At 43.5% G+C, this 24,936-nt stretch overlaps 2 protein-coding genes across 3 annotated transcripts in view; one reads left to right on the plus strand and one right to left on the minus strand.

Annotated features, from left to right (window-relative positions):
* The window catches only part of COG5 (component of oligomeric golgi complex 5), a 497,428-nt gene extending 476,106 nt beyond the window's left edge, over nucleotides 1–21,322 (minus strand). The window contains exons 1-3 of one of the 2 annotated variants that reach the window (XM_068276282.1): nucleotides 21,214–21,322; nucleotides 17,050–17,189; nucleotides 13,810–13,867 (exon numbers count right to left, since the gene is read on the minus strand). In XM_068276282.1, the coding sequence (XP_068132383.1) occupies nucleotides 13,810–13,867; nucleotides 17,050–17,189; nucleotides 21,214–21,322 (307 nt within the window). The remainder of the gene's footprint in view (nucleotides 1–13,809; nucleotides 13,868–17,049; nucleotides 17,190–21,213) is intronic. The other variant, XM_068276283.1, reaches the window with a different exon arrangement.
* A 40-nt stretch (nucleotides 21,323–21,362) lies between these two features.
* Nucleotides 21,363–24,936, plus strand: part of DUS4L (dihydrouridine synthase 4 like) — a 32,235-nt gene continuing 28,661 nt past the window's right edge. The window contains exons 1-2 of the mRNA XM_068276284.1: nucleotides 21,363–21,555; nucleotides 21,753–21,894. Of these exons, the coding sequence (XP_068132385.1) occupies nucleotides 21,785–21,894 (110 nt within the window). The 5' untranslated portion in view covers nucleotides 21,363–21,555; nucleotides 21,753–21,784. The remainder of the gene's footprint in view (nucleotides 21,556–21,752; nucleotides 21,895–24,936) is intronic.

Raw genomic sequence — 24,936 nt, forward strand, 5'->3', positions numbered from 1 at the left:
ACATTGTATTGTAGTCACCTTTAGAGTTTTAAGAGTATAAAAAAAACAAAAACAAAACAAAATGACACTGAAATGAAACAAAACCACAGAGGTGGAACAGCACAGAGTGGGTAACTCTCAAATACCAGAAAGTTGGTTCCTGGCCATTTGGGACCATTTATGTAAGAAAAAAAAAAAAAAGAGGTATCTGCCTCCACTGATTTATTTAAACTGATGTGATCATCCACATTGGGTACCATAAAACTTTTATAGACCTTCAGTATTTCAAGTAAATAATATAAACCATTAACCACACTGATATAAGCAAGGCTCAGTATCTTGATGCCCTTTTTAGCACTTTGAACGGGATATATCTGGACCGTATGACATCTTTCTCCATGTAGTAGTAAGTGCTGCAGATTATGTCCCATGGCAGTTTTCTCCCTTAGGATACAGAGTGCATGGTCTAACTTGACTCGCTGATCTGCAGATCCGTTCACAAGCTTGTTAAGGATCGCCTGTAACGCCTTGTTCACATTATAAATCCGCAGCACTATTACAGAGCTTTTCAAAGCTCGGTTGCTCAGCGATTTTTGTTTTTCACTTCCTGAACGCTAACCCAAAAATAATTACATGTATTTATTCATAGAAGCGCTCAGGAAATCGCTATACAAAGTGCTTTTTCAAGCGCTTTGCGATTTCCCTATACCTTCCATTGAGCAAAAGCTCTCAGAAAATGGTACATGTAGAGCATTTGCGATTTTAGTAAAATCGAAACACACATGTAAACACTCTCATAGGGAATCACGGCACAAGCGCTTTTCGAGCTATTTCTAAAATCTCCAGCGCTTAAAAAAAACCTGCAAATGCTCATAGTGTGAACAAGCTCTAAAGGAGGCAGGAGGTCCTCTTCAGTAACAATCCCATACCGCCAACTTCCCTACAGGGACCATCACTACACAATAAAAGACCACACTTACCTTCGGTAAAGTCTTTTCCAGTAGTCCAGGGGACAGCACCCCTCCTCTGAGACTTGTCTCCCTCCCACTTCTGGACAGGAAGCTATTAATAAAATAAATTTGCATAATGGACAGCAGACAAATACAAGCCACTCACAGATGTTCTCCAGTAAATAAAAAAGATGACCCGGACTCACCGTACTGTGCTTGCATAATTTCTTTTCTTAATAGATCCCACATAGGGTGGGAAGTAGGGGTGCTGTCCCCCGGACTACTGGAAAAGACTTTACCGAAGGTAAGTGTGGTCTTTCCCAGAACGTCCTTGGGACAGCACTCCTCCTCTGAGACGATGAACAAGATGAATAACTAGGGTGGGACTACTGCCTGTAGAACTTTTCTACCAAAAGACAGATCACCACTTGTCAAAAGATTAAGTCTATAATGTTTTACAAATGTGTTTTGGCTGGACCAGGTAGCCGCTCTGCAAATCTGCTCGATGGAAGCCCCAGCCCTCTCTGCCCAAGATGTCGAGACACTTCTTGTAGAGTGAGCCTTGACAGATGTTGGTACAGTCTTCCCTTGCGACTGATAGGCTGTGGAAATAGCTTGTCTTATCCATCTGGCAATAGTAGTTTTAGATGCACGTAAACCTCTATTTTTTCCTCCAAAAAGTATGAATAGAGCATCCGTTCTTCTCCAAGTTTTGGATCTATCCAGATAATGAAGCAGAGATCTCCTGACATCCAGGCAATGTAGACGCTTCTCTTTATCGTTTGACTGATTTTCACAAAAGGAGGGAAGAAAGATTTCTTGAGTTCTGTGAAACTTTGAAACTACCTTAGGAAGAAAGGCTATATCTGGGCGGAGAGTAACCTTATCATCCGTGACAATACAGTAGGGTGGCCTAATTGATAAAGCTTGCAATTCGCCTACCCTTCTGGCCGACGTAATTGCTATGAGAAATGCTATTTTTAAAGACAACATTCTTTCGGAGATTTGATCCAGAGGTTCAAACGGGGGATCACACATAGCCTGTAATACAATATTCAAATCCCAAGTAGGGGTTTTTGGCCTAACTACAGGTCGTAGCCTTTTCAGGGCCTGGAAAAAACGCACAAAGAATTCTTCCTGAGCCAACTTTCGCTGTAAAAAAACACTAATTGCTGCCGTTTGTACTTTCAAAGTGCTAATACTTAAGCCCTTTCTAAATCCTGACTGCAGGAATTCCAATACTGAAGTGGATGAATGGATATCCATCTTTTTATCCCTGCACCACTCATTGTATATTCTCCAGGCTTTTTGATATATAACTCTAGTGACCTTCTTGCGACTCTGAATTAAGGTCTCCGAAAGACTATCCGAGAAACCCTTTGCCTTTAAGATGTTCCACTCAGGTTCCATGCAGAGAGATGCATCTGCTGTAGGTTCGGATGGAACGCTGGACCCTGCTGGAGTAAATCCGGACGTTGAGGCAACATCAATGGAGCATCTGCTATTAATCTCTGTAAAAGACTGAACCAAGGTCTCTTTGGCCAAAAGGGAACTATCAGAATTACTCGTGCCTTGTCCTGACAAATTTTGCTGAGAACTCTCGATATCTGTGATAGCGGGGGGGAAGGCATACATCTGCTCGGAACCCCAATTCAGCGAGAAAGCGTCTATTGCCCATGGTTTGTCCTGAGGGTACAGAGAGCAGAACTTTGGACATTTTGCGTTTATTTTTCTTGCAAACAGGTCCACCGATGCTTGAGCCCATGTTGAACTGACGGTCTGAAACACTTCCAGATTCAGGGACCATTCGTCCTGCCTCAACACAGATCTGCTTAGATAATCCGCTAGATGGTTGCTTGTACCTTTCAGATGCACTGCTCTGATGGATTTCAGATTGGCCTCGGACCAGTGAAGGATTCTGGACGCCTGTTTTTCTAATAGTTGGCTTCTCGTTCCTCCCTGCCGGTTGATATACGCTACTACGCTGTTGTTGTCTGTGCGTATCAGAACATGACACTGACTGATGTGACTGCTGAAATGTTGTAAACCCTTCCATACAGCCTGTAACTCCTTGCTGTTTGATGATCTTCCCTTCATCAGATTTGACCAAGGACCCTGTGCTGGAAGATCGTCCACATGAGCTCCCCACCCCCAGGAGCTGGCATCCGTTGTCAAGAGTCTTTTGTGTTGGAAAGCACCACAGTCGACCTTGTGACAGTCTTACAGGATCTTGCCACCACCTGAGAGATGCTTTCACTGAGTATGGAATTAATACTTTCCTCTCTAGAGAAGCAATGTGCTTGTTCCAATTTCTGAGAATCCATTTTTGAAGAATTCTGGAATGTAACTGACCCCATTGGACTGCTGGAAAGGAGGAGGTTAGTAGTCCTAGGACTGACATGGCTTTCCTCAACGTGATCGAACCCATTGCCTGAAAAGAGATAACAGTATTTAGAATAGCAGATATCTTTCTGTGAGGTAGGTATACTTTTTCATCCACAGTTGAAATAGTCAACCCCAAAAATTCCATAGATTGCCTGGGCTCAATGGAAGACTTGGACCAGTTAATTAGCCACCCTAGAGACTGCAGAAATTTACCTGTGCTCTTACAGAATCTGCTGAGTCACCCCAAAATAATAAATCATCTAAGTAGGCTAAAACATTTACTGACTTAGTTCTCAACACTGCTAATACTTCAGACATAAGTTTTGTGAAAAGCCACGGGGCCGAGGACAGGCCAAAAGGTAATGCGTTAAATTGGAAGTGTCTTACCTCTCCCTGAACGCAGGTGGCAAATCTCAGGAACTGTTGTGATATCAGATTTATCGGGATATGCAAATAAGCGTCTTTCAAGTCTAGTGATGCCAGGAAACAGTTCTTTTGCAACAGATTTACTACTGATTTGATGTTGTCCATTCTGAATTTTCTGTGCCTTACGGCCTTGTTCAATATTTTTAGGTTGAGAATAAATCGAAACTCCCCCTGAGGCTTTTTTACCAGAAATATCGGGGAATAATACCCCAGTCCTCTTTGACATGCTGGAACTTCCCTGATTACTCTTTTTTGTAGCAATGCTGAAATTTCCTTTTGTAGGGCCTCTCTCTGTACTCGAGACTTCTGTTCCTGATTTATCCAGAATCTTAGCGGAGGTGGGGATTTGAACTCTATGGTATAACCTTCTAACACAATTGTCTCCATCCATTGATTGTGAGGGAGGAGGTGACGCCACAGCTCGTAGAAGTGGGATAACCTTCCTCCCACTGGTAGCCTGGCGTCATTGTTTAGTTTGTTTTGGATTTTGGGTAAAGTTAGACCTGCCTCTTTGTGGTTTATTGGGTCCCCATCTCCTTCTAGAGGAGGTTTTAGGGTCTGGATCTGGTTTATTAGGGGGGCGAAAGGAACGCCTAGATTGAAAGGGCCTCCTCTTCGCGGGAAAAATTTTCTTTGCATCCGCAGTTCTTTCTAGAGTTTGCTCTAATTTAGAACCGAAAAGGAATTCTCCTTCACATGGTAAACCACATAACTTAGAACGGGAAGAGTTATCCCCCTGCCAGGTTTTCACCCATACTCCACGCCTGGCTGAATTAACCAGGGCCGTGGTTCTGGCTGTTAGCTTTACCGTATCATCCGCCGCATCAGTGAGATAATTGGTGGCATTAAACAACCTAGGGAAGTCTTTAAGAATCTCTTCTCTAGGGACTCCAGCAGCTATCTTATCCTGGGTTTCTGCTAGCCAGGTTCTTAAGGACCTACCCACTGCCGTAGAGGCTACTGAGGGTTTAAATGTTAGGGAAGAAGACTCCCAAGCCCTTCTTAAGAGATTGTCAGTCTTTTTATCAATGGGATCCTTTAAGTTCCCAAAATTTTCAAACTGTAAATCTGTCTTCTTTGATACCCTCGAAAAAGATGGCTCGAGCTTGGGAGAATTACCCCAGAATTTTTGGTCTTCCGCAGAAACCGGGTATCTACGAGATAAGGAACGGGGCCAAAAGGCCCTCTTCTCCGGATCATCCCACTCCTTCCTAATCATATCTTTTAAAGAGGAATGGACTGGAATGAAACAAGTCAGGGGGTCTGACAAGCTCTCGTACATTTGATCCAAGGGTGTCAAAGGTTTCTTTTCAATAGTGATTCCCATGGCAATACGCATATCAGACAATAATTCTTTCATAAGTTCTGGCGAAAAAGCAAATTTCTGATGCGTATCGGATTTATCAACGGTATCCTCAGCGGATATTTCTTCAAAGGAGGAAATTTCTCCCTCCTCTTCAGAAATTTCCGATTCTAACTCCTCACCCCTTTTTCTTTTTGAACTGAGGGGAGGAAGTGGAACTGCTCGCACAGAGATATCAGTAATAGAGGGGGGCCCCTGAACCTGAATATCGCTATCCTGAGGCACTGAAGTGGTTGAAGCAGAAGCAGAAGCTGAAGCAGAAGCAGCAGCAGCAGCAGAAGTAGAGGCTATAGCTGAGTCTTTTATATCCTTTATAGCAGAAGACATCTCTGAACGCATCCACCCCATTAAATACTTGAAAACAACTGGCGATTCGTCTTTAACAATTTTGTCGGTACAATATTGACATAATTTCCTGGAGGTAGGAGCTGATGAAGATATACGGTTACTACAAATAACACATCGTCTTTCTTTGGAGGTTGATGCATGTCTACTCTGAGTGGACTGAGAAGATGACTTGTCTTTATCTTTATCACTCTTGTCAGATTTAGCAGGTTTGGGCTGAAAAATATCAAACAGAAAAGTCATCAGTCCCCTCAGTGTAAACCAACCGCAGTGTCCGCAAAAGACCATACATTTGCTCACCAGAGAGGGTTTAGGGCCAGACTCTGCAGATTGCAGATTAGAAAGGCCTGCGGCGTCCTCCATGGTCACCAGCAGCATTGAGACCATAAAACAAATTTTGGGCTTAAAAACCCTACCCTCACCTCCAGCTCCTCCTCGACGATTCTCAGCTGGTCCGCATTTCTCTGCATCAGCTTCTCCAATCACCGCCGCGGCCTGCACTCAGCGCCGGTCACGTGATCTCCGTCATGTGGGACGCCTGCACATGACGTCACTGCGCCTACACCGGAACTTCCGGAAAGCGCTCTGCCGTCCATAAATCTTCCGGATTCCGTGGAGAAGCCTTCCATACGCTGGACGCGCGGCACACTGAGTCCCCTGCTCAGCCCGATTTGCCTGCTCCACCGCTGCACCTGCCACCTGACATGGGAGCATAGAGACCTCCCCACCGCTTCCGTCCGGGACAGGAAAAACAACTGGAGAACATCTGTGAGTGGCTTGTATTTATGTCTGCTGTCCATTATGCAAATTTATTTTATTAATAGCTTCCTGTCCAGAAGTGGGAGGGAGACAAGTCTCAGAGGAGGGGTGCTGTCCCAAGGACGTTCTGGGAAAATAGACATAGGATTAGATTGTGAGCTCCACTGAGGGACAGTTACTGACAAGACAATATACTCTGTACAGCACTGCAGAAGAGGTCGGCGCTATATAAATACTAAATAATAATAATAATAATAATAATAATAAGTGTGTGAATGCAATGGTTTCTCTCTGATAGCAAGTGCCAGCAGCGTATAAGTGCTGGTCTCTGTTCACCTCTCCTTAACAGCAACCAGTAGCGTTCCTACCTAAGGGCGCAGGGGGGCGTGGCGCACCGGGTGCCAGACAGCCAGGGGGGTGTCGCCACGACCCCCCTACACCTGACTAAGGAGGGGAAGAGCAGCGCTAGAAGGAGAAGTGAAAGCAGGGATAGCGGCCGGGAGGGGGGAAATATCCCCCCCCCCTCCCTCACCTGGGTCCCCCTCCTTCTGCCTCTCTTCTCCCCCCAAAAATGCGGGCAGCGGGCCGGGGGCAGTGGGCAGCGAGCAGGCTGGCGCGGAGAATACTCACGTTACTTCCGCGTATCAGCCTGGAACGCTGCATCGCCATCACGTGCCTCTTCTGCGCCTCCAATCATTGGGGGGGCTGATTCTGCCCCATTTTGCCCCTATGTGCAATCAATGCCTCTAATACTCTCAGCCATATACCCTGAACAAGCAGGCAGACCAGATATTGTAACCTGTAACAAAAAAATGTATATACTCCAAGTAGAGGGAAGCCTCTGGGTGGAAGAATGTACAACATGAAAAATACATCTGTTAACATCTAACAGTTATTAGCAGAGCCCCGGTGGGACAATAGTAGACACCAGGCTCTATACTTCCATGGACTTCACATGAGCAATGCTTTGAGCAGATGCTGGTTTATTATTCAGATGAAGGTGGGAAAAAGAATGGCTTGAAGGGGGAACTTCAGCCTAAACAAGCATACTGTCATTAAGTTACATTAGTTATGTTAATTAGAATAGATAGGTAATATAATTTTTTTACCCACCCCGTTTTAAAAGAACAGGCAAATGTTTGTGATTCATGGGGACTGCCATCTTTGTCATGGGGGCAGCCATCTTTTTGGTTGAAAGGAGGTGACAGAGAGCATAAGACACAGTTACAACTGTCCTGTGTCCTGATAACCCCTCCCAGCTGCATGCGCTAGGCTTCAAATGTCAAATTCAAAATGTAAAAATAAATAAATAAATAAATAAAAAATTGCACCAAAACAGCAGAATGAGAACAACATCAGAAATCCCATCATGCTTTGCACAGCATCAGGGGAAAAAAGCCCGGGCAGTTTTCTTCTGTGCAGCTAAAAATGAGGCTTGTATAAGAGAAACAAAGTTCTGATGCTGTGAAACTGTTAAAGAAACACCAGGCCTTTTCAGTGCTGCTGAGTCGATTTTTAGTCTGGAGGTTCACTTTAACAGAATGTGTCATAACAGAAAGCTGAATTCAGAGAGCCTGCTAAAGTTCAGAAGACCCCTATTAATGTCAGCAGAGAGTACTGCTGAGATGGTGAGGCTGCATAGTATGCAGTCTTACCTTCACTTTCACTTACAGTGATCCACTCCACTACATTGACTACAGGGTGGATTTAAGGCTAATTGGACACTAGGTCTGGCGGTTCTGCATTTGCTCTCCTGCCGCAGGACCACTGCAGCAAGTGTCGCAGCACATCATTTTGTATTTTAAACATCCTGCAGCAAAGTGTGCCAACAGGATAATCTACTTAGCTCCATCTCTCACTCAGTGACTTGGTCCCTGCTGGACAGGAAATACGTCACTGGATATCATATGATCAGCACATGCACACCACTACTGCAACAATCTATAAAAATTGTTGTAGTGCCAATGACTGTAACGCAAACATGTGCTGAGCAGTTATGTTTGGCAATGCACTGAGGAGTCTGTGTCAATCAAAAGCATTTCCATCGCATGGCGTTACACCACGGGTACTGAGGCCAGTCTCATAGAGACTAATGCCCACTGTCACGTGGAAGTCGTGGGAGAGAGGAACGCAATGTGATGTGGAGCAGTAGTGTGAAAGGGGCCTAAGATGACTTAGTGGTCAAAGAAATCATGGCAGTAAGGAATCATGACAGTAAGGACACCAAGAATGGCTTTATCAGCAAGTAATGCATTAACGATCTGCTATTAACTGAACAAACATCACCATTTATTCATTTAAAAACAGCGGTGCTTAATTTCATATGGTGCTACACATTTATTAATAAACTTGGGACCATCTGATTTTCTCAGTCTGCTATAACTGGTTAAGTTCAAGTTCAACTGAAAGGAGAAGAATATGGAGGCTGACATATTTGTTTCCTGTTGAACAATACCAGTTGCCTGGCAGCCCTGCTGATCTATTTGGCTGCAGTAGTGTCCGAATAACACCAGAAACAAGCATGCAGCTAATCTTGTCAGATCTGACAATGTCAGAAACACCTAATCTGCTGTATGCTTGTTCAGGATCTATGGCTAAAAGTATCAGAGGCAGAGGATGAGCAGGTTGGCCAAGCAACTAGTATTGCTTAAAAGGAAATAAATATGGCAGCCTCCATATCCCTCTCATTTTAGTTGAGCTTTAAGTCAGTTTCCAACATGAAAACAATGGAGGAGCTCTGCACAATGCCAAGGTTTACCATATGTTTATGGACGTAGCCGATCACAGCACCAAATCACACATAGTTGACATGTTTTGGACTTGTCTGGTACTTAATCATAGCTGTTTCGGCGGCGATCTCACCAGGGGGAAGCAGAGCCTCGGAGGAGAGGAAGAAGAATGGCGGCCGGCGTCGGGATCCCCAGGAGGCGAGTTAAAAATGCCTGCTGCGTGCATTGCTCTGCATAGCCCTCCCGGTGGCTACCACCAGCTCGGGGATACCGCTCCTGGCAGGTTTTTTCCACCCAGAGCTGAACTCGTGATAAGTAACCGCTAAGGAGGTTAAGGCTAATTTCACACATGGAGGCGTACGATTGTCCTGCGACAAGAGCCCAGGGCAGGACAATCGCACACCTCCATTCACCCATGCATATTACCCTATAGCAAATTGCGCCAACAGGGTAATATGCATAGCTCCCCTCACCCCAACAGTGACATGCTCCCTGCTAGACAGAAAGCACATTGCTCCTTTTTTTCCCCCATGATCGGTGCATGCGCGTCACATCTGTGTCACCTCTGCATCATCATCACCATTTCCACCACATTGCTCAGCACTGCAGGTAGTGTGTCATGTCTCATTGAGGCTGATTGTCACTTGCTACGGGGGAGCGTTGGGGGAGCATACCACGATACAATGCAATGTTCCAAGTGTGAAAGTAGCCTAAATACTTTAAAAAGATCACTTTAGTTGTGTAACTATTTGGATTATTTTGCAAAACTGACCCCCCCCCCCCACACACACACACATATCGTTTCTAGTAATGGTCATCCAGTGTATTTCCACATGTATTGATGATAGTGTATGCCAAGTACAAGCACAGCCCTACGTGTTATATATATATATATATATATATATATATATATATATATATATATATATATATATATATATATATATATATATATATATATATATATATATATATATATATTTTACAAAACGTATCACTAGAATCAATTGATCCTTTTATTCACATCCAAGCAACTTTACCTGAAATAGCTAACCTGCTATTACTCTGCCTTTGAACTTTAGTACTTTAGTGAGGTGATAGGAACTGCAATTTGCTCTGTCTGCTGTAAATTTTTTGATGCAAAGAGAAGAATATAAGAAAAAACAAAAGAAAATAACTTGATTGACACCTGCACTGGTCCTAAGCAATATAATTTTTTTTTTTAACAATGAGGCCTTGTTCACATTGCGTTCCGATCGTGTTAGCGTTGGGCGATTGACACAATTTGTTTTTGCGATACCCGGCGCTTGGGTGGGCGGTGCGTTTTTGTTAAAAACGCTTTTCAAGAGCATTTTTTTATTTTACTCCCTGACGCAAGTCAGGAAGTGAACTCTTTAACGCAGAAAATAATAAATACAATGTATTTATTCTTAAAAACGTGAATGCATTCGTTGCACAAAACGATTTTGTGAGCGTTTTTCCTATACCTTCCATTGAGGCAAAGTCACCTAAAAAACGGCACTGCTTTGCTAAGCGGATCGGAAACGAACCACTCAGATGTGAACTCTCTCATAGGGAATCATTGCACAAGCTTTTTTAGGGCGATTTTGAAAATCGCCTGCACCTGAAAAAAGGGCAAAAACGCTCTTAGTGTGAGCCCTAAAAGAATGTTTTTTTAAATACATAGACAGATCCCTCTGACTGAACAGGATTTGAGGTAAACGTGAATAATGGCTGCTACCAGCATTTTCACACAGGTCACATTACTTAAAGGGAACCAGAGATGAACGTTTCACACAAAATAAGCATATCAGTCGGTAACTCCTTGAGCGTCTGGTTCATAAACGCCTGACCCAGTACCTCAATGCCAACTCACTGCTAGACCCACTGCAATCTGGATTTCGGCCTGCCCACTCAACCGAAACTGCTCTCACCAAAGTGGTCAACGACCTTGCCTTAGCTAAAGCTGAAGGTAAATGCTCCATTCTCCTCCTCCTTGACCTTTCAGCAGATTTTGACACAGTAGATCATCCCCTACTCCTCCAGTCCTTGGGCATTCATGATCTCGCCCTGTCCTGGCTTTCATCCTACCTCTCCAACCGCTCCTTGAAGACCGCCTTCAATGAGTCCTCATCCACCCCCAACCACCTCTCGGTGGGTGTCCCCCAAGGTTCGGTCCTTGGCCCCCTAGTGTTCACCCTATACACATCCTCCATTGGCAAGGTTATCTCCTCCATGTTTTTTAACTATCATCTGTATGCAGATGACACCCAGATCTACCTCCACACCCCTGACATATCCACCACTACCATGGACAAGGTCTCCTCCTGCCTATCAGCCATCTCCTCCTGGATGTCCGCTAGGTTACCGAAACTAAATCTAGACAAAACGGAATTTATGATCTTCCCACCCCGGCCATCTATGAACCTCCCAGATGTGCATGTCACTGTTAACCACACTACCATTCACCCTACCTCTCAAGCCCGCTGTCTGGGTGTCACCCTGGACTCCGCACTCTCCTTCACTTCCCACATCCAAAACCTCACAAAGTCCTGCAACTTCCACCTTCGTAACATCTGTAAGATTCGCTCTTTCCTGACCTCTGCCACCACCAAACTCCTCATCCATGCCCTCATAATTTCCCGCCTTGACTACTGCAATGCCCTGCTGTCTGGTCTCCCTATGACCCGAACAGCCCCACTGCAATCCATCATGAATGCGGCAGCCAGAATTATCCACTGCTCCCATCGCTCCACCACGGCAGATCCCCTCCTAGAATCCCTCCACTGGCTTCCTATCCAGTCCAGAATCAGATTCAAGATACTGTGTCTGACCTACAAATCTGTCCACAAAACCTGTCCAACCTACATTTCCGATATTACTCAGAGGTACACACCTAGCCGCTCACTGCGCTCTTCCAATGAACTTCGCCTAACCGCCCCCCGCATCACCAAGTCCCATGCACGCCTCCAGGACTTCTCAAGAGCTGCTCCAACACTATGGAACTCCCTACCTACACCCATTAGGGCAGCCCCCTCCTTCAACATCTTCAAGAAAGCCCTCAAAACTCACCTTTTCACTCTGGCCTACTACCCCTCACAAGTGTTTTAAACCCACAGCTGAACTCTGGTCCCCTACCGTTCGTGTCCTTACCTCTCCCTCTAGATTGTAAGCCTTTGGGCAGGGTCCTCCTCCTTTTGTGTCCTACCTGATCATGCACCTCCATTACTGTGAACCAATGCTATGCATCTGAGTAAACCTAACTTGCCTAATCTCCATGCTCCATCCAGTGACTGACAAAGCATTACCTGGTACTCATACTGTGCTGTGTGATCTGGTTTTCTTGTATTCCTGTATTGTCATATTGCTGTATGTCACCCCTAAATATTGGCTGTAACCTAAATTAATGTTCAGCGCTGCGTAATATGTTGGCGCTTTATAAATACAATAAATAAATAGCTTGTAAAGAATAAATGCTCTACCTGATAACTACGCCGCTCTGGTGTGCCTTTTTTAGTGTTTTTTATCCATTATTGCTCCAGGAAAAATCAAATATGGCCGCCGGCTAATATCTCTTCTGCTTCCGGGTTATGAATGAGTTGTTCTGGATGTGCTGTCTAGGGTATATGAGACTAGGCTGCTATTTAGGCTATATGAGAAAGGCTGCTGCAGCCTTTCATCTGTGTGCTTTCATTTTGGTATGATGTTCAGCTGCCTGTAGGAAGTGTCTCTCATAGGAATGAAACTGCAGTCATCATCATTATCTAGTGCACACAAAGCACACAGGGATCATATTGCAGCCACACTTGTCTGTTTCAGAGATTCTCTCTCAGCAGCAGCAGCAGCCCCTCCCATATTATCACAGCTCCAGTATGCAAAGTAGGAAATCTAAGCCAGGAGGGGGAAGGCTTGGGCTTGAAAAGACTCCACAGAAGAGTGACTCAGCTATAATGATTCCAGGTCAAACCTAGACTGAGCCAGTCGGGGATTCTTATCACAGCTGCTAATAGACTAATTAAGCAGATAAGAATGAAACTAAAAGCAGGGTAGGTGTTTACTGTCATGTTCCCACTGATAAATGTAATAAAATACATGAGGGTGCTTTGTCTCTGGTTCTCTTTAAAGCAAACTGAGCTGACAGAAAACAAAGTTTGATACTTATCTAAGAAGAGGAACACAGGCGTGGCCGTATTTGCGCATATGCAGTTCGGAAACGCTTGTACACAAAGTGGAGAATGGCCACGAGAACGGACATGTTCAGAGGACCCTTTTGTGACAACGATGCGGTTGAGGAGCCGATCGTGGGACTTCCTTCTTAGGTAAGGATCTAACTTTTTTTTTATGTTAGCTCGGGTTTACAATGTCATGTCAGAGTATACTTTTGCTTTAAAGGGAATCTGAAGTGAGAATCATATGCTGGATGTCATATTCATATCCTTTAAAACAATACCAGTTTCCTGGCAGGCCTGCTGATCTCTGGCTGCAGTAGTGTGTGAATCACGCATCTGAAACAAGTATGCAGCTAATCCAGGCAGACTTCAGTTAGAGCCTACAGTTAAGACTAGTACAAACTTTCAATTATGATTGGCCAATCACTGACCAATTTTACCACCTCCATGTAGTATGTGGGTTTACCTACACAATTTGCTCATAGTATTTAATATCAGTTGATCCCTCATACTACATGGAGGTGGTAAAATTAGTCAGCGATTGGCCAATCATAATTAAAAGTGTGTACCAGCCTTTAACATATTAAAATTCAGAAGGACAGCCAGAGAATTTGTAATGTTTAAAAGGAAATAGGTATGTCAGCCTCCATATCCCTCTCACTTAATGTGCGCTTTAAGCTTCCAGTAAGAATCTGCAACCGTACCTTCCAGAGACTCCATACCAGTCGCTTGGGCCAGCAGGTCTTCATGTCGTGCAACTACCTACAAAACACAAAATAGAATTCGATTTTGAATGTTTTTCAGCTGGGTGGTAATTATTTATTATAATTTATAGAGATGTGATTACACACATTTTTAAAGTGGAATGAAACCCAGGATTTCTACTTTGCTCTAAAAGATTATTTACAGCACATAATATACTAACACAATTTAAAAAAAAAAAAAAAAAAACAGCATTCAAAGGGTTAACCTCCAGGGCATTACGGACGAGCTCAGCTCGTCCAGTAATGCCGCAGGGCACTGCTCAGGCCCTGGTGGGCCAATTTGGACATTTTTTTTTTTTCAAACATGCAGCTAGCACTTTGCCGCTACACGCGGCAAAAGAGCCCCCCCCCCCCCCCAGACCCCGTGCGCAGCCTGGCCAATCACCGCCAGGCTGCGCTGTGGGGTGGGTCGGGACTCCCTGATGTCACGACATCAATGACGTCATTACGATCATCGCCATGGCGACGGGGGAAGCCCATACAGGAAATCCCGTTCAGAACGGAATTTCCTGTTGTAAATGGGCGCCGGCGTTGATCGGAGATGCTGGGGGGACGCCGCAGGGAGGGGGGAATCATGTAGCTAGCGCTAGGCTAGCTACATGATAGAAAAAAAAAATAGGGTAAAAAAAAAACTCCCACGGCCGCGGAAATAAGACCGCCAGGGAGGTTAAATCACAGGACTGACTTTTCCTCCTGCAGGAGCAGCCTCATCAGAACTGGTAATAACCTTATCTTGTGTTTACATTCTTCACTTGATACAATTAAGTAAACATTCTCTGACTGTGCAGAATCTTCTGCTAATGTGTCCTGAACTGAAACACTGCTCAGAAAAAGTTACTGGGTGCATTTACAATAGAAATACAACGGTTATGAATAAAATGCACCAGCAGCTTTTAAAGTAAATAAACTGAACTGTGGGAACTTATATTTCTAAATGAATAATAATACTTGTGCACAAAAGCAAATATGATAATTGTATGGATTATAAAAAAAAAAAAAAATATAGGAAAACACATTTTTATTGAATATTTTGTCGGAGTTTAAAACCGCTTTAAGAAGATGCATTAAACATCTAAAGACGCTTTTATATGGATTTATTTGTGCAACACTGTAAGCAATATGAATACACCTTATACAGTATTGACAATAAAAATGTAATAAAAATATTAAAAATACAATTATAGCTAATTAAAAAGATAAAACCAAACACATTTTACAAGATGTTCAAGCAATTGCTTATTACCCATTTCAGCACCACAAAAACAATATGAGTCAATGCCAGGGGGCAGCACTGAACCAACACACTCATAATTGTACTGTTTATTCCATTTCCCTTTTTATGCTGTCACTGGCTGAAGAAAGCGTTACAAGCTTTGCTAGTCTTATCATTAGTAACTTGGGCAAGCCACAGGGCACTATCTCAACCCTACGCAGACACTATGGAATAAGGGTGCATCATACATACATACATCATACATCCAATTTGGAATGGTCAGCGACTGGCCAATTTTACCACTTCCATATAGTATGAGAGCTTATATACACAATGTGTTCAAAGTATGAAAAATCTGCTGGCCCTCATACTACATGGAGTAAGAGGCCGATTTTAAATTAACAGTATAGAAAGAAAGCAAAGCAGAGGAAAATATTGGTCAGTATGAATCCGTCCCATAATTGACAGCCTCATTAGGGACTTTGAGCTGCACACCGAGCAAACAATACAGTACAGTCAATTAGCAGGTAGTGATGAGCTCACGAGTAGTGAGCTCCTTAAATCAGTGATTAAAATGAGGTTTAATTGCCTTAGCTGTGTGGCTGGGAGAAAGGGGGCTACTTACCCATAAGTCCTCTATGCGTTCCAAACATCTTGCACACGCGCCCTATCAGACTGGTTGGAAGACTCACTACGCGCACTTCCTCCTTCAAGCCGGAATATGCAGATCGCAGAGCTGTACCAGGGATTAGACGGCGGTTTCGCCGTCTAACAGTCTCCCGAGCGGCAACCGCTAAGAGACTGAAGGCGGAGCTGTGCTCCACTCACCAAGCAGGAGATGCGCGTGCACCCTGCGCGTGATCTCCTGCAAAACAGAGCCCCAGGACTTTACACCGATCGGCGTTAGGCGGTCCTGGGGTTGCCGCCGCGGCCACACCCCTCGGCGTGACGCGGTCGGCTAAAGGTTAAAGGACACCTGAAGTGAGAGGAATATGGAGGCTGAGATTTATTTTCTTTTAAACAATATGAATAGCCTGGTGGTCCTGCTGATCTTCCTGGCTTCTGTATTGTTTGATTCACGCACCTTAAACATGCATGTGGCAAAACCAGTCAGAAATATCTGATTTGCATGCTTGTTTGGGTTCTACGGCTAAACGTATTAGAGGCAGAGGATCAGCAGGCCAGCCAGGCAACTTGCATTCTATAAATGGAAATAAAAATGGCAGCCTCCACTATTCCCCCTCTGGGTCCACGTGGATAGTAGGAAACAATGTAATTCGGCTTCCAGCTTTTGCTGGAGGCCGAATTACAGTGTTTGCAAAGTAACTTCAGCTCCATCTTCTGACGGCACCAAAGTTACTGACTGTGCGCTGCTACATCCGTATTTCCTATTACGGCCTATGGTGGCGCCGGCGCCCAAGTCTCCTGCTCTGCATTTGCAGCGTTTGTCCACATCCAACTCACTTCAAGTGTTCTTTAATGTACCCAAGGATAAAAGGGAGGTGGCTGGAACTCATTTTAAAGTACACCTGTGGTGGGGAGGACGAGGGGTGTTAGATATTTACTTCTGTAGTTGGAAACCTTTGGATGGGAACCCATGCTGAAACAGTGTGATGCAGATGGATCTGGGAAGCCTCTGGATCATCCAGAGGCTTCCCACTACTGAGGTAAATATCTACCTTTATTTATAACTCACTGCAGGTAGCCTTTACCATAAACTTTGTACACAGAGATATCATAGGTTGGATTTGTTAAGCCAACCTATGATCATGTCACTGCATTTCAATGTGTGGGAACTCACTCCACTGCCCTCTCTATTACCATCCTGCCATGGTATGAAATCAGCAAAAATCGCTATTAAAAGTAATCAAAATACACCTACAAAAATGTTTTGTTTTAGGCCTTTTTATACAGACAATCTGGAAAATGTATATAATAAATTTTATGTCCATGCTATGCCAACATACCTGCAAATGCAACTCTTTATCCAGCTGACTGATGCCTTGAGCAAGCTTTGCCAACTGTTCTGCAATCACAGCCTGATGGATGGACTGGGAGGTGTAAATTTTAACATCAAAATCATCACGCACAAAGTCAGTGTAACATTCTGAAAAAGGAAGGCAGATACAAGTTAGCTTTAACCTTTATAAAGGAGAACTGAGCTGGGGGGGGGACTGAAGCTGTCCACCAGAACTCACAGACAAGGCAAGGGCAAAGGGCAAAGAGGGCATTAATCAGAAACACAAAAGACATACTAAGAGTAACCCTGAGGGATCTACAAAGATCTATGCTGGAGATGGGAGTAACCTGTCCGTAGCATTGGGCTACTTTAAACTGCACACTCCAGAGAGCTTGGCCAAATACAGTGATGCGAAAAACTATTTGCCCCCTTCCTGATTTCTTATTCTTTTGCATGTTTGTCACACTTAAATGTTTCTGCTCATCAAAAAACATTAACTATTAGTCAAAGATAACATAATTGAATACAAAATGCAGTTTTAAATGATGGTTTTTATTATTTAGTGAGAAAAAAAACTCCAAATCTACATGGCCCTGTGTGAAAAAGTGATAGCCCCCCTTGTTAAAAAATAACAACTGTGGTTTATCACACCTGAGTTCAATTTCTGTAGTCACCCCCAGGCCTTATTACTGCCCCATCTGTTTCAATCAAGAAATCACTTAAATAGGAGCTATCTGACACAGAGAAGCAGACCAAAAGCACCTCAAAAGCTAGGCATCATGCCAAGATCCAAATAAATTCAGGAAGAAATGATAACAAAAGTAATTGAGATCTATCAGCCTGGTAAAGGTTATAAAGCCATTTCTAAAGCTTTGGGACTCCAGCGAACCACAGTGAGAGCCATTATCCACAAATGGCAAAAACATGGATGATGAACCTTCCCAGGAGTGGCCGGCCGACCAAAATTACCCCAAGAGCGCAGAGAAAACTCATCCGAGAGGCCACAAAAGACCCCAGGACAACATCTAAAGAACTTCAGGCCTCACTTGCCTCAATTAAGGTCACGACTCCACCATAAGAAAGAGACTGGGCAAAAACGGCCTGCATGGCAGATATCCAAGGCGCAAACTACTTTTAAGCAAAAATAACATTTAGGGCCCGTTTCCACTAGTGCGGCGTGCGTCTCGCAGACGCACACCGCACTGAGCCGGTGGGCGGGATCGCAGGCGAATCCCATGAGCCGTGCCATGCACGGCTATGGGATTCGCAGCCTCCGTGGCGAAATCTGCGGGGGGTTCCGGGTGAATCGCTCCCGCAAGCGATTCCGCTGCGGCGCCGTCATCCCCTATGGCAGTTTCCCCGTGCGAATGATGTGCGGGGAAACTCTGCAGAATCGCCGCGAAACCGCCCTAGTGGAAACGGGCCCTAAGGCTCTTCTCAATTTTGCTAAAAACCATCTCAATGATTGCCAAGACTTTTGGGAAAATACCTTGTGGACCAACGAGACAAAAGTTGAACTTTTTGGAAGGTGCGTATCCTATTACATCTGGCGTAGAAGTAACACTGCATTTTAGCAAAAGAACATCATACCAACAGTAAAATATGGTGGTGGTAGTTTGATGGTCTGGGGTTATTTTGCGGCTTCAGGACCTGGAAGGCTTGCTGTGATAGATGGAACCATGAATTCTACTGTCTACCAAAAAATCCTGAAGGAGAATGTCCGGCCATCTGTTCGTCAACTCAAGCTGAAACGATCTTGGGAGCTGCAGCAGGACAATGACACAAAACACACCAGCAAATCTACCTCTGAATGGCTGAAGAAAAACAAAATGAAGACTTTGGAGTGGCCTAGTCAAAGTCCTGACCTGAATCCTATTGAGATGTTGTGGCATGACCTTAAAAAGGCGGTTCATGCTAGAAAACCCTCAAATAAAGCTGAATTACAACAATTCTGCAAAGATGAGTGGGCCAAAATTCCTCCAGAGTGCTGTAAACGACTAGTTGCAAGTTATTGCAACCGCTTGATTGCAGTTATTGCTGCTAAGGGTGGCCCAACCAGTTAGGTTCAGGGGGCAATTTCTTTTTCACACAGGGCCATGTAGGTTTGGAGTTTTTTTTTCTCACTAAATAATAAAAACCATCATTTAAAAATGCATTTTGTGTTCAATTATGTTAACTTTGACTAATAGTTAACGGTTTTTGATGAGCAGAAACATTTAAGTGTGACAAACATGCAAAAGAATAAGAAATCAGGAAGGGGGCAAATAGTTTTTCACATCACTGTAGAAGGGAAGCCTGGTGGGACAAGAGTTAAAGGTTTAGTTAACATTATTGCATAATGGCCTCTTTCAACTGGACACTGGTTATATTGCTTTTCAGAGAACTGGAAAATCTCTTTACATCACACATCTTAATTAGCCTCCTCTTCTTTTTGGAGAACACAGGGAGGGAAGAGACCCTTGTCCCTCAACAGTGGGACAAGAGTGTTTCGCAAGGTAAGAGCAGTGATTGCTATGCCCTATCCACCCCCATCCCATGTTACTGTTTCACTACTGACATCTATGTTAATTGGTCAGCTGTGAAGAGGGAAGGTGAGGGCATGTCATTAGCCCATTACCTGCTTGCTTCATTTCATATCATGTCACAATATAGGATTATTTGACATTTCTAGAAGGGTCTATACTATTTTTTTCTGTATTCCTCTTTTCCCAAAGTCTGGTTTTAAGAAGAATTTGATTGACAGGCAAAGTATGGATGCAGCACATTTTTTAACAAATACCACAAGCAACATGTTAACAAATGCAGTGCGGTGCCCAACAATGAACAAGGAAAACCACAGGTTGTGTATCCCTATTGTATCTGATGAAGCTAACTATGACTTCTTGATGTGAAATGCACCACAGTAGGCAGCAGTTCTCTGCTCACAATGACAGTCCCGGGGCTGGGCATCCAGAGACTGTTGGGCCTTTCCAACCCAAAACTCATCAAGATGGTTCAGCTTGGATGAGAGGTGAAGAGAAAAATAAAAAAAAATTAAAACTTTCACCTTGGAATTCTTTTATGATACAAAATTGTCTGTCTACCCAATCTATACCCCATCTCTGGAAAATGTGCTATTCCGTTTCAGAAAGGAGAAGCAACTCAAGGAGATTTTCCCTCTGATTCAGTAAGCCTCACCATATAAGAAAAAGCACTTCCATCTCCAGATTAAAAGCACTAGTCTCGCCATGGTAAATCCTGACCCTGGGCTCCCTTGATCCTGTACTGGTCCCAAGGACAGGTCGAGAAAACACTAGTTTCCTGGGTGGATGGAAACAATGAATACTAGTGTTCAGGAAAGATAGAACAGCAATTTAATCTTGTCAGCTCTAATGTTTACACAGAGGATGGAGCCAGTGTACTCTAATATTGAGGGTTAATAAAGCACAATTTTTGTACACCACACAGTGCTTATAATGTCTACCTTCAGAAAGGATCAGCAAGTGTCCAAACCTCACTTCTGCTACACCACTCCAGGTACAATAATCCAACGCAACAATGGAGCCAGCACACAACAGGCAATGCATCAACGCAGAACATGTAGTGCATTGCTAGAATCCCTCACAATGTTTGTTGCTTCTTTGACTGCATTAAATCGTATGCCACTGCAAATGTTATGTTTGGTTGTGGTATGTGTATCCCATAATAGAATACAATGCCCTAATGTGAAACTACTCTTAAACTAGCTCAGTCCCACTTTAACTAATCAAAACGTCCTAATCTGAGTGCAAAATTACAAGTCAGGCCTCCAAATTAAACCCTTACACAAAATCCTACAGATGGCTATGCAAGCATTTAGCCAAAATGACCAGTCGTCACCAAGTGAATCAATGTAAACCACACAGCAGATCATGGCCTGTGTAAATCAGTCATGTGACTTCTTTCAACTTTAACTCTGTTGCAGCATCACGATAGGGATATTGTGAAATCTAAATGCAGTTAGCAGCACGACTTCACACTCTATAAAGGGCGTAGTAGATGTCATGTCAACAAATAATACCAGTATAGCAAGCAGGGGGGTCAGGGCTAGATGCTACTTGTGGTAGCCAGCCAGACAGGTGCTTTATAAAGACAAGATTAAAAAAACAAACAAAGTCAAGCTGCTCGTTTCTTCCCGGGTGTTTCCACTCACCGTCCCGCAGCATTTCTCTGACAGACAGCGCTCCTATCAAGTCTGAACAACTGCTTTTCCCTTCCATGTTGGTGACAACTCTGTCACTGCCAACCAGCTGCCACGTCATTAGCCTGCGCGCTGGCGCTGCTGGTCGCAGTGTGACGTAATATGCAGCAGCATGTACGGTGAAGTTGTCAATAGAAGGGAGGATGTGTGCTGACTGGCAGTGCTGTCTGTTTTTAGTGCTTGTTTAATTGTTTATTTTAGACAGATGACAGTAAGTAAATTGAGTGCATGTACCGAATGCTCGTCTCGTCAAGACACATGGCGGAAAGTGGCTGCATATAATGCCAGAAAACAGTACGTACCTTTTATTGCAAATGAGCCTGTCTCGTAAAAATTAACTGTTGATAACTGAACCAAATTCTTAAATAAAAATAGGGGTTCAGAACATACTTCTGTTATAATTGCACTTTTGAAGGCACAGTGTTGTTTATATATTCATTTGAAATATGCAGTTTTAGAAACTGTAATTGCTTATGCATGTTCTGTTTTAGTGTTACAGGATTGAAATATCTTCCAAATTGCAATGAATCTGCAGCAAAGTGGTTGTGGAAATGATCTGCCTCAAGATCTAGTGAATTTGTTCTCAGCTAATAAACCAGTGAAAATATGTGCACCAATGGTTCGGTATTCCAAGTAAGGTTCAACATGTCAGATGTTTTCTGTGTCAGTTGTCTATTGATTGCTAATAACAGTTTCCTACTTTACTGAAAGGATTACTATAGCAAAGATGTTGACATTCTGTTACCACTGTAGTAATTTTATAGAAGGCTATGTTCACAGTGGATGTTGCATTCCCTGTAACAGCAGAAACGCAATGCAAAAAGAACATGACGCTCCATGTTACATACACATTTTGTGATAACACACTTGCAGTGCATTGGAATGCCGCATGCTGTTATACCACACCACACCCGTCATACTTTGGACGTCACATAGGTGGTGTGTTACAGTTCGTCAAGCCACGTTACAATGCATTCCTTCCAACGCAACACTGTGAATGAAGCCTAATATTGTAGTAGTAAAATTATATTCTGAATATACTTTGTTTCAAACACAAGAAAGAGCCAATCGCACTCTTCTGGCACACCACCCTTAATCAGAAGAAAGGGGGGTGAGGTGTGCAGGGCTTGTCTCCGGATACCACAGAGAGTAGTCGTAGTAGATCAAAATGGAAGTCCGAAAAGCACATTAAAAAGAACCAGTAGGCAAGACAGTCCGCTGTTTCGGGCTCCTGCCCTTCTTCATGTTGCCAGGTTCTGAATACATGTTCAAACACATCACATATATATACACCAGAGCAACCAATCAGATTCAATATTCAAATAGGAGGACCTGATGGGGAACTGCTCATTTAAATATAACACTCCGCCTACCCATGTATCTCTATGGGACATCAGTATCCTTTATGAAACACTGAGCATATAGTTAAAGATCTCAATTTTACCTCATGTAGGATAAATATGAATACAGGCAATGTCCCCAGATGGACCACAAAGTTCCCCTGGCTATAGATCGCCTTCACCTCATTCAAAAAATGTATCACCAGTTTGTAAACAAACTGCGTGATCACTGTCCAATCCAAACGCTATACGTGTCCGCGTCATGGTCCGCAATATGCCCACATCACGTGGATGCCTTAGCCGGCCAATCAAAAATAGGTACGCGTCAGATGACGCTTATGACGCGGCCAAACGTACGCATGGCCAGACATGCCAACCAAAAGGACCATGCGTAATGCGTCAACCAATCTCGCGGTATTGATGCGGCCGTACAAATGCAAAAAAACGCAAACAAAACGCAAAAAAACGCCTGTCAAATGCCGAACAAAAGTACACAGTGTTAATGTGACCATGCGAACGTGCAAAGAACGCCTATCCAATAAATACGCAATACCGATACGGCCATGCGAACGCGCAAAAACGCCGATCAGAAGTCAAAATAAAGGCACAAAAACTCACACTCACCCCAGGCAAGATACCATTATGTCAAAGGGGAGAGTGTGTGTCACAAACACATGCAATTTAGGGAAGCAAATGCGATAATATATAGCCAGGAAAACACACATAACTCTATTAGTTAATATTGGTTGCTATATTCTAAAATTTAAAATTAATATAACAAAGACCCCTAAGTGAACTTTTAAATAAACATATGAACAACATGAACAGATCAACTACCAATCAAGGCGTAAGTCATAGTCCCTATTTAATCCAGAGTTAATCGTATCCAGTTCCCTAATCCACCTAGATTCCATTTTAAGAAGTTTGGACAGCCTATCACCTCCTTTTTTATCTAGGGGGACACTACCAATGATACATACTTTAAGTTGGCTGACATTATGTCTAAAAAGGGTAAAGTGTTCTGACACAGCTTGATCACTGTTATGATTACGTATGGCAGATTTGTGCGATGCCAGTCTGTCTTTGAGCCTTTGGGTCGTTTGACCTACATAACATTTACCACAAGGGCATTTAAGTAAATAGACTACCCAGCTGGAATCGCACGAATATCTGCCATGTATCTTATATTTCTTTCCACTAGTAGGATGTGATATAGTATCACCCCGAATAAGGCTATTACAGATGTGGCAATTAAGACACGGAAAGGTGCCACAACGTCCCTTATAAATGGCATGGTTGGTAATATCTGAGTGTACAAGTTTAATAAAGGAGAGCAAGAAGAAATCCTGTACAAAGGGCTGCACCACCAATTAGAAATGTGAAAAAAGCTTTATTACATTTTCTGCACAAACATTATAAAAACATTTAAAAGGATACAAAGGCTGTACCCAGCAATTCGCCACAATGCAATAAATTGCGGAAACAAATCACAAATGCCTCACCTCCTAAGTCTAAAATAAGCCCTAATGGCTGCCACAAAGGTTTACTCAACGTGGGTTCATAGGATTGAGCCCACCATTGTGTATGTAAGACCCGGGTCTGGGCTGGTTTGTAAAAAGTATGAGCCAAGAAATATCCTATATGTACCCGTGAAGTGACAGATAAGAATAGTGCTAAGATATGACAATATGCTCATGAACCATAATAAGTGGTAAACATAATTGAAAGTGACCAGTGCATATGAGGATCACGGATACCAAATAATTAGGAGGTATACATACATAGCCCAAGACAATGGATGAAGGCAGCCATGGAGTGAGGGTGGAGGGAGGCACACAGGACGCTCCACGCGTGGCGTGGTTCAAAAAAGACCACTTCCTCAGGAGCCTGAGGAAGTGGTCTTTTTTGAACCACGCCACGCGTGGAGCGTCCTGTGTGCCTCCCTCCACCCTCACTCCATGGCTGCCTTCATCCATTGTCTTGGGCTATGTATGTATACCTCCTAATTATTTGGTATCCGTGATCCTCATATGCACTGGTCACTTTCAATTATGTTTACCACTTATTATGGTTCATGAGCATATTGTCATATCTTAGCACTATTCTTATCTGTCACTTCACGGGTACATATAGGATATTTCTTGGCTCATACTTTTTACAAACCAGCCCAGACCCGGGTCTTACATACACAATGGTGGGCTCAATCCTATGAACCCACGTTGAGTAAACCTTTGTGGCAGCCATTAGGGCTTATTTTAGACTTAGGAGGTGAGGCATTTGTGATTTGTTTCCGCAATTTATTGCATTGTGGCGAATTGCTGGGTACAGCCTTTGT

This window comes from Hyperolius riggenbachi, chromosome 3 (genome assembly GCF_040937935.1).
Source record: "Hyperolius riggenbachi isolate aHypRig1 chromosome 3, aHypRig1.pri, whole genome shotgun sequence".
NCBI classification, from domain to species: Eukaryota; Metazoa; Chordata; class Amphibia; order Anura; family Hyperoliidae; genus Hyperolius; species Hyperolius riggenbachi.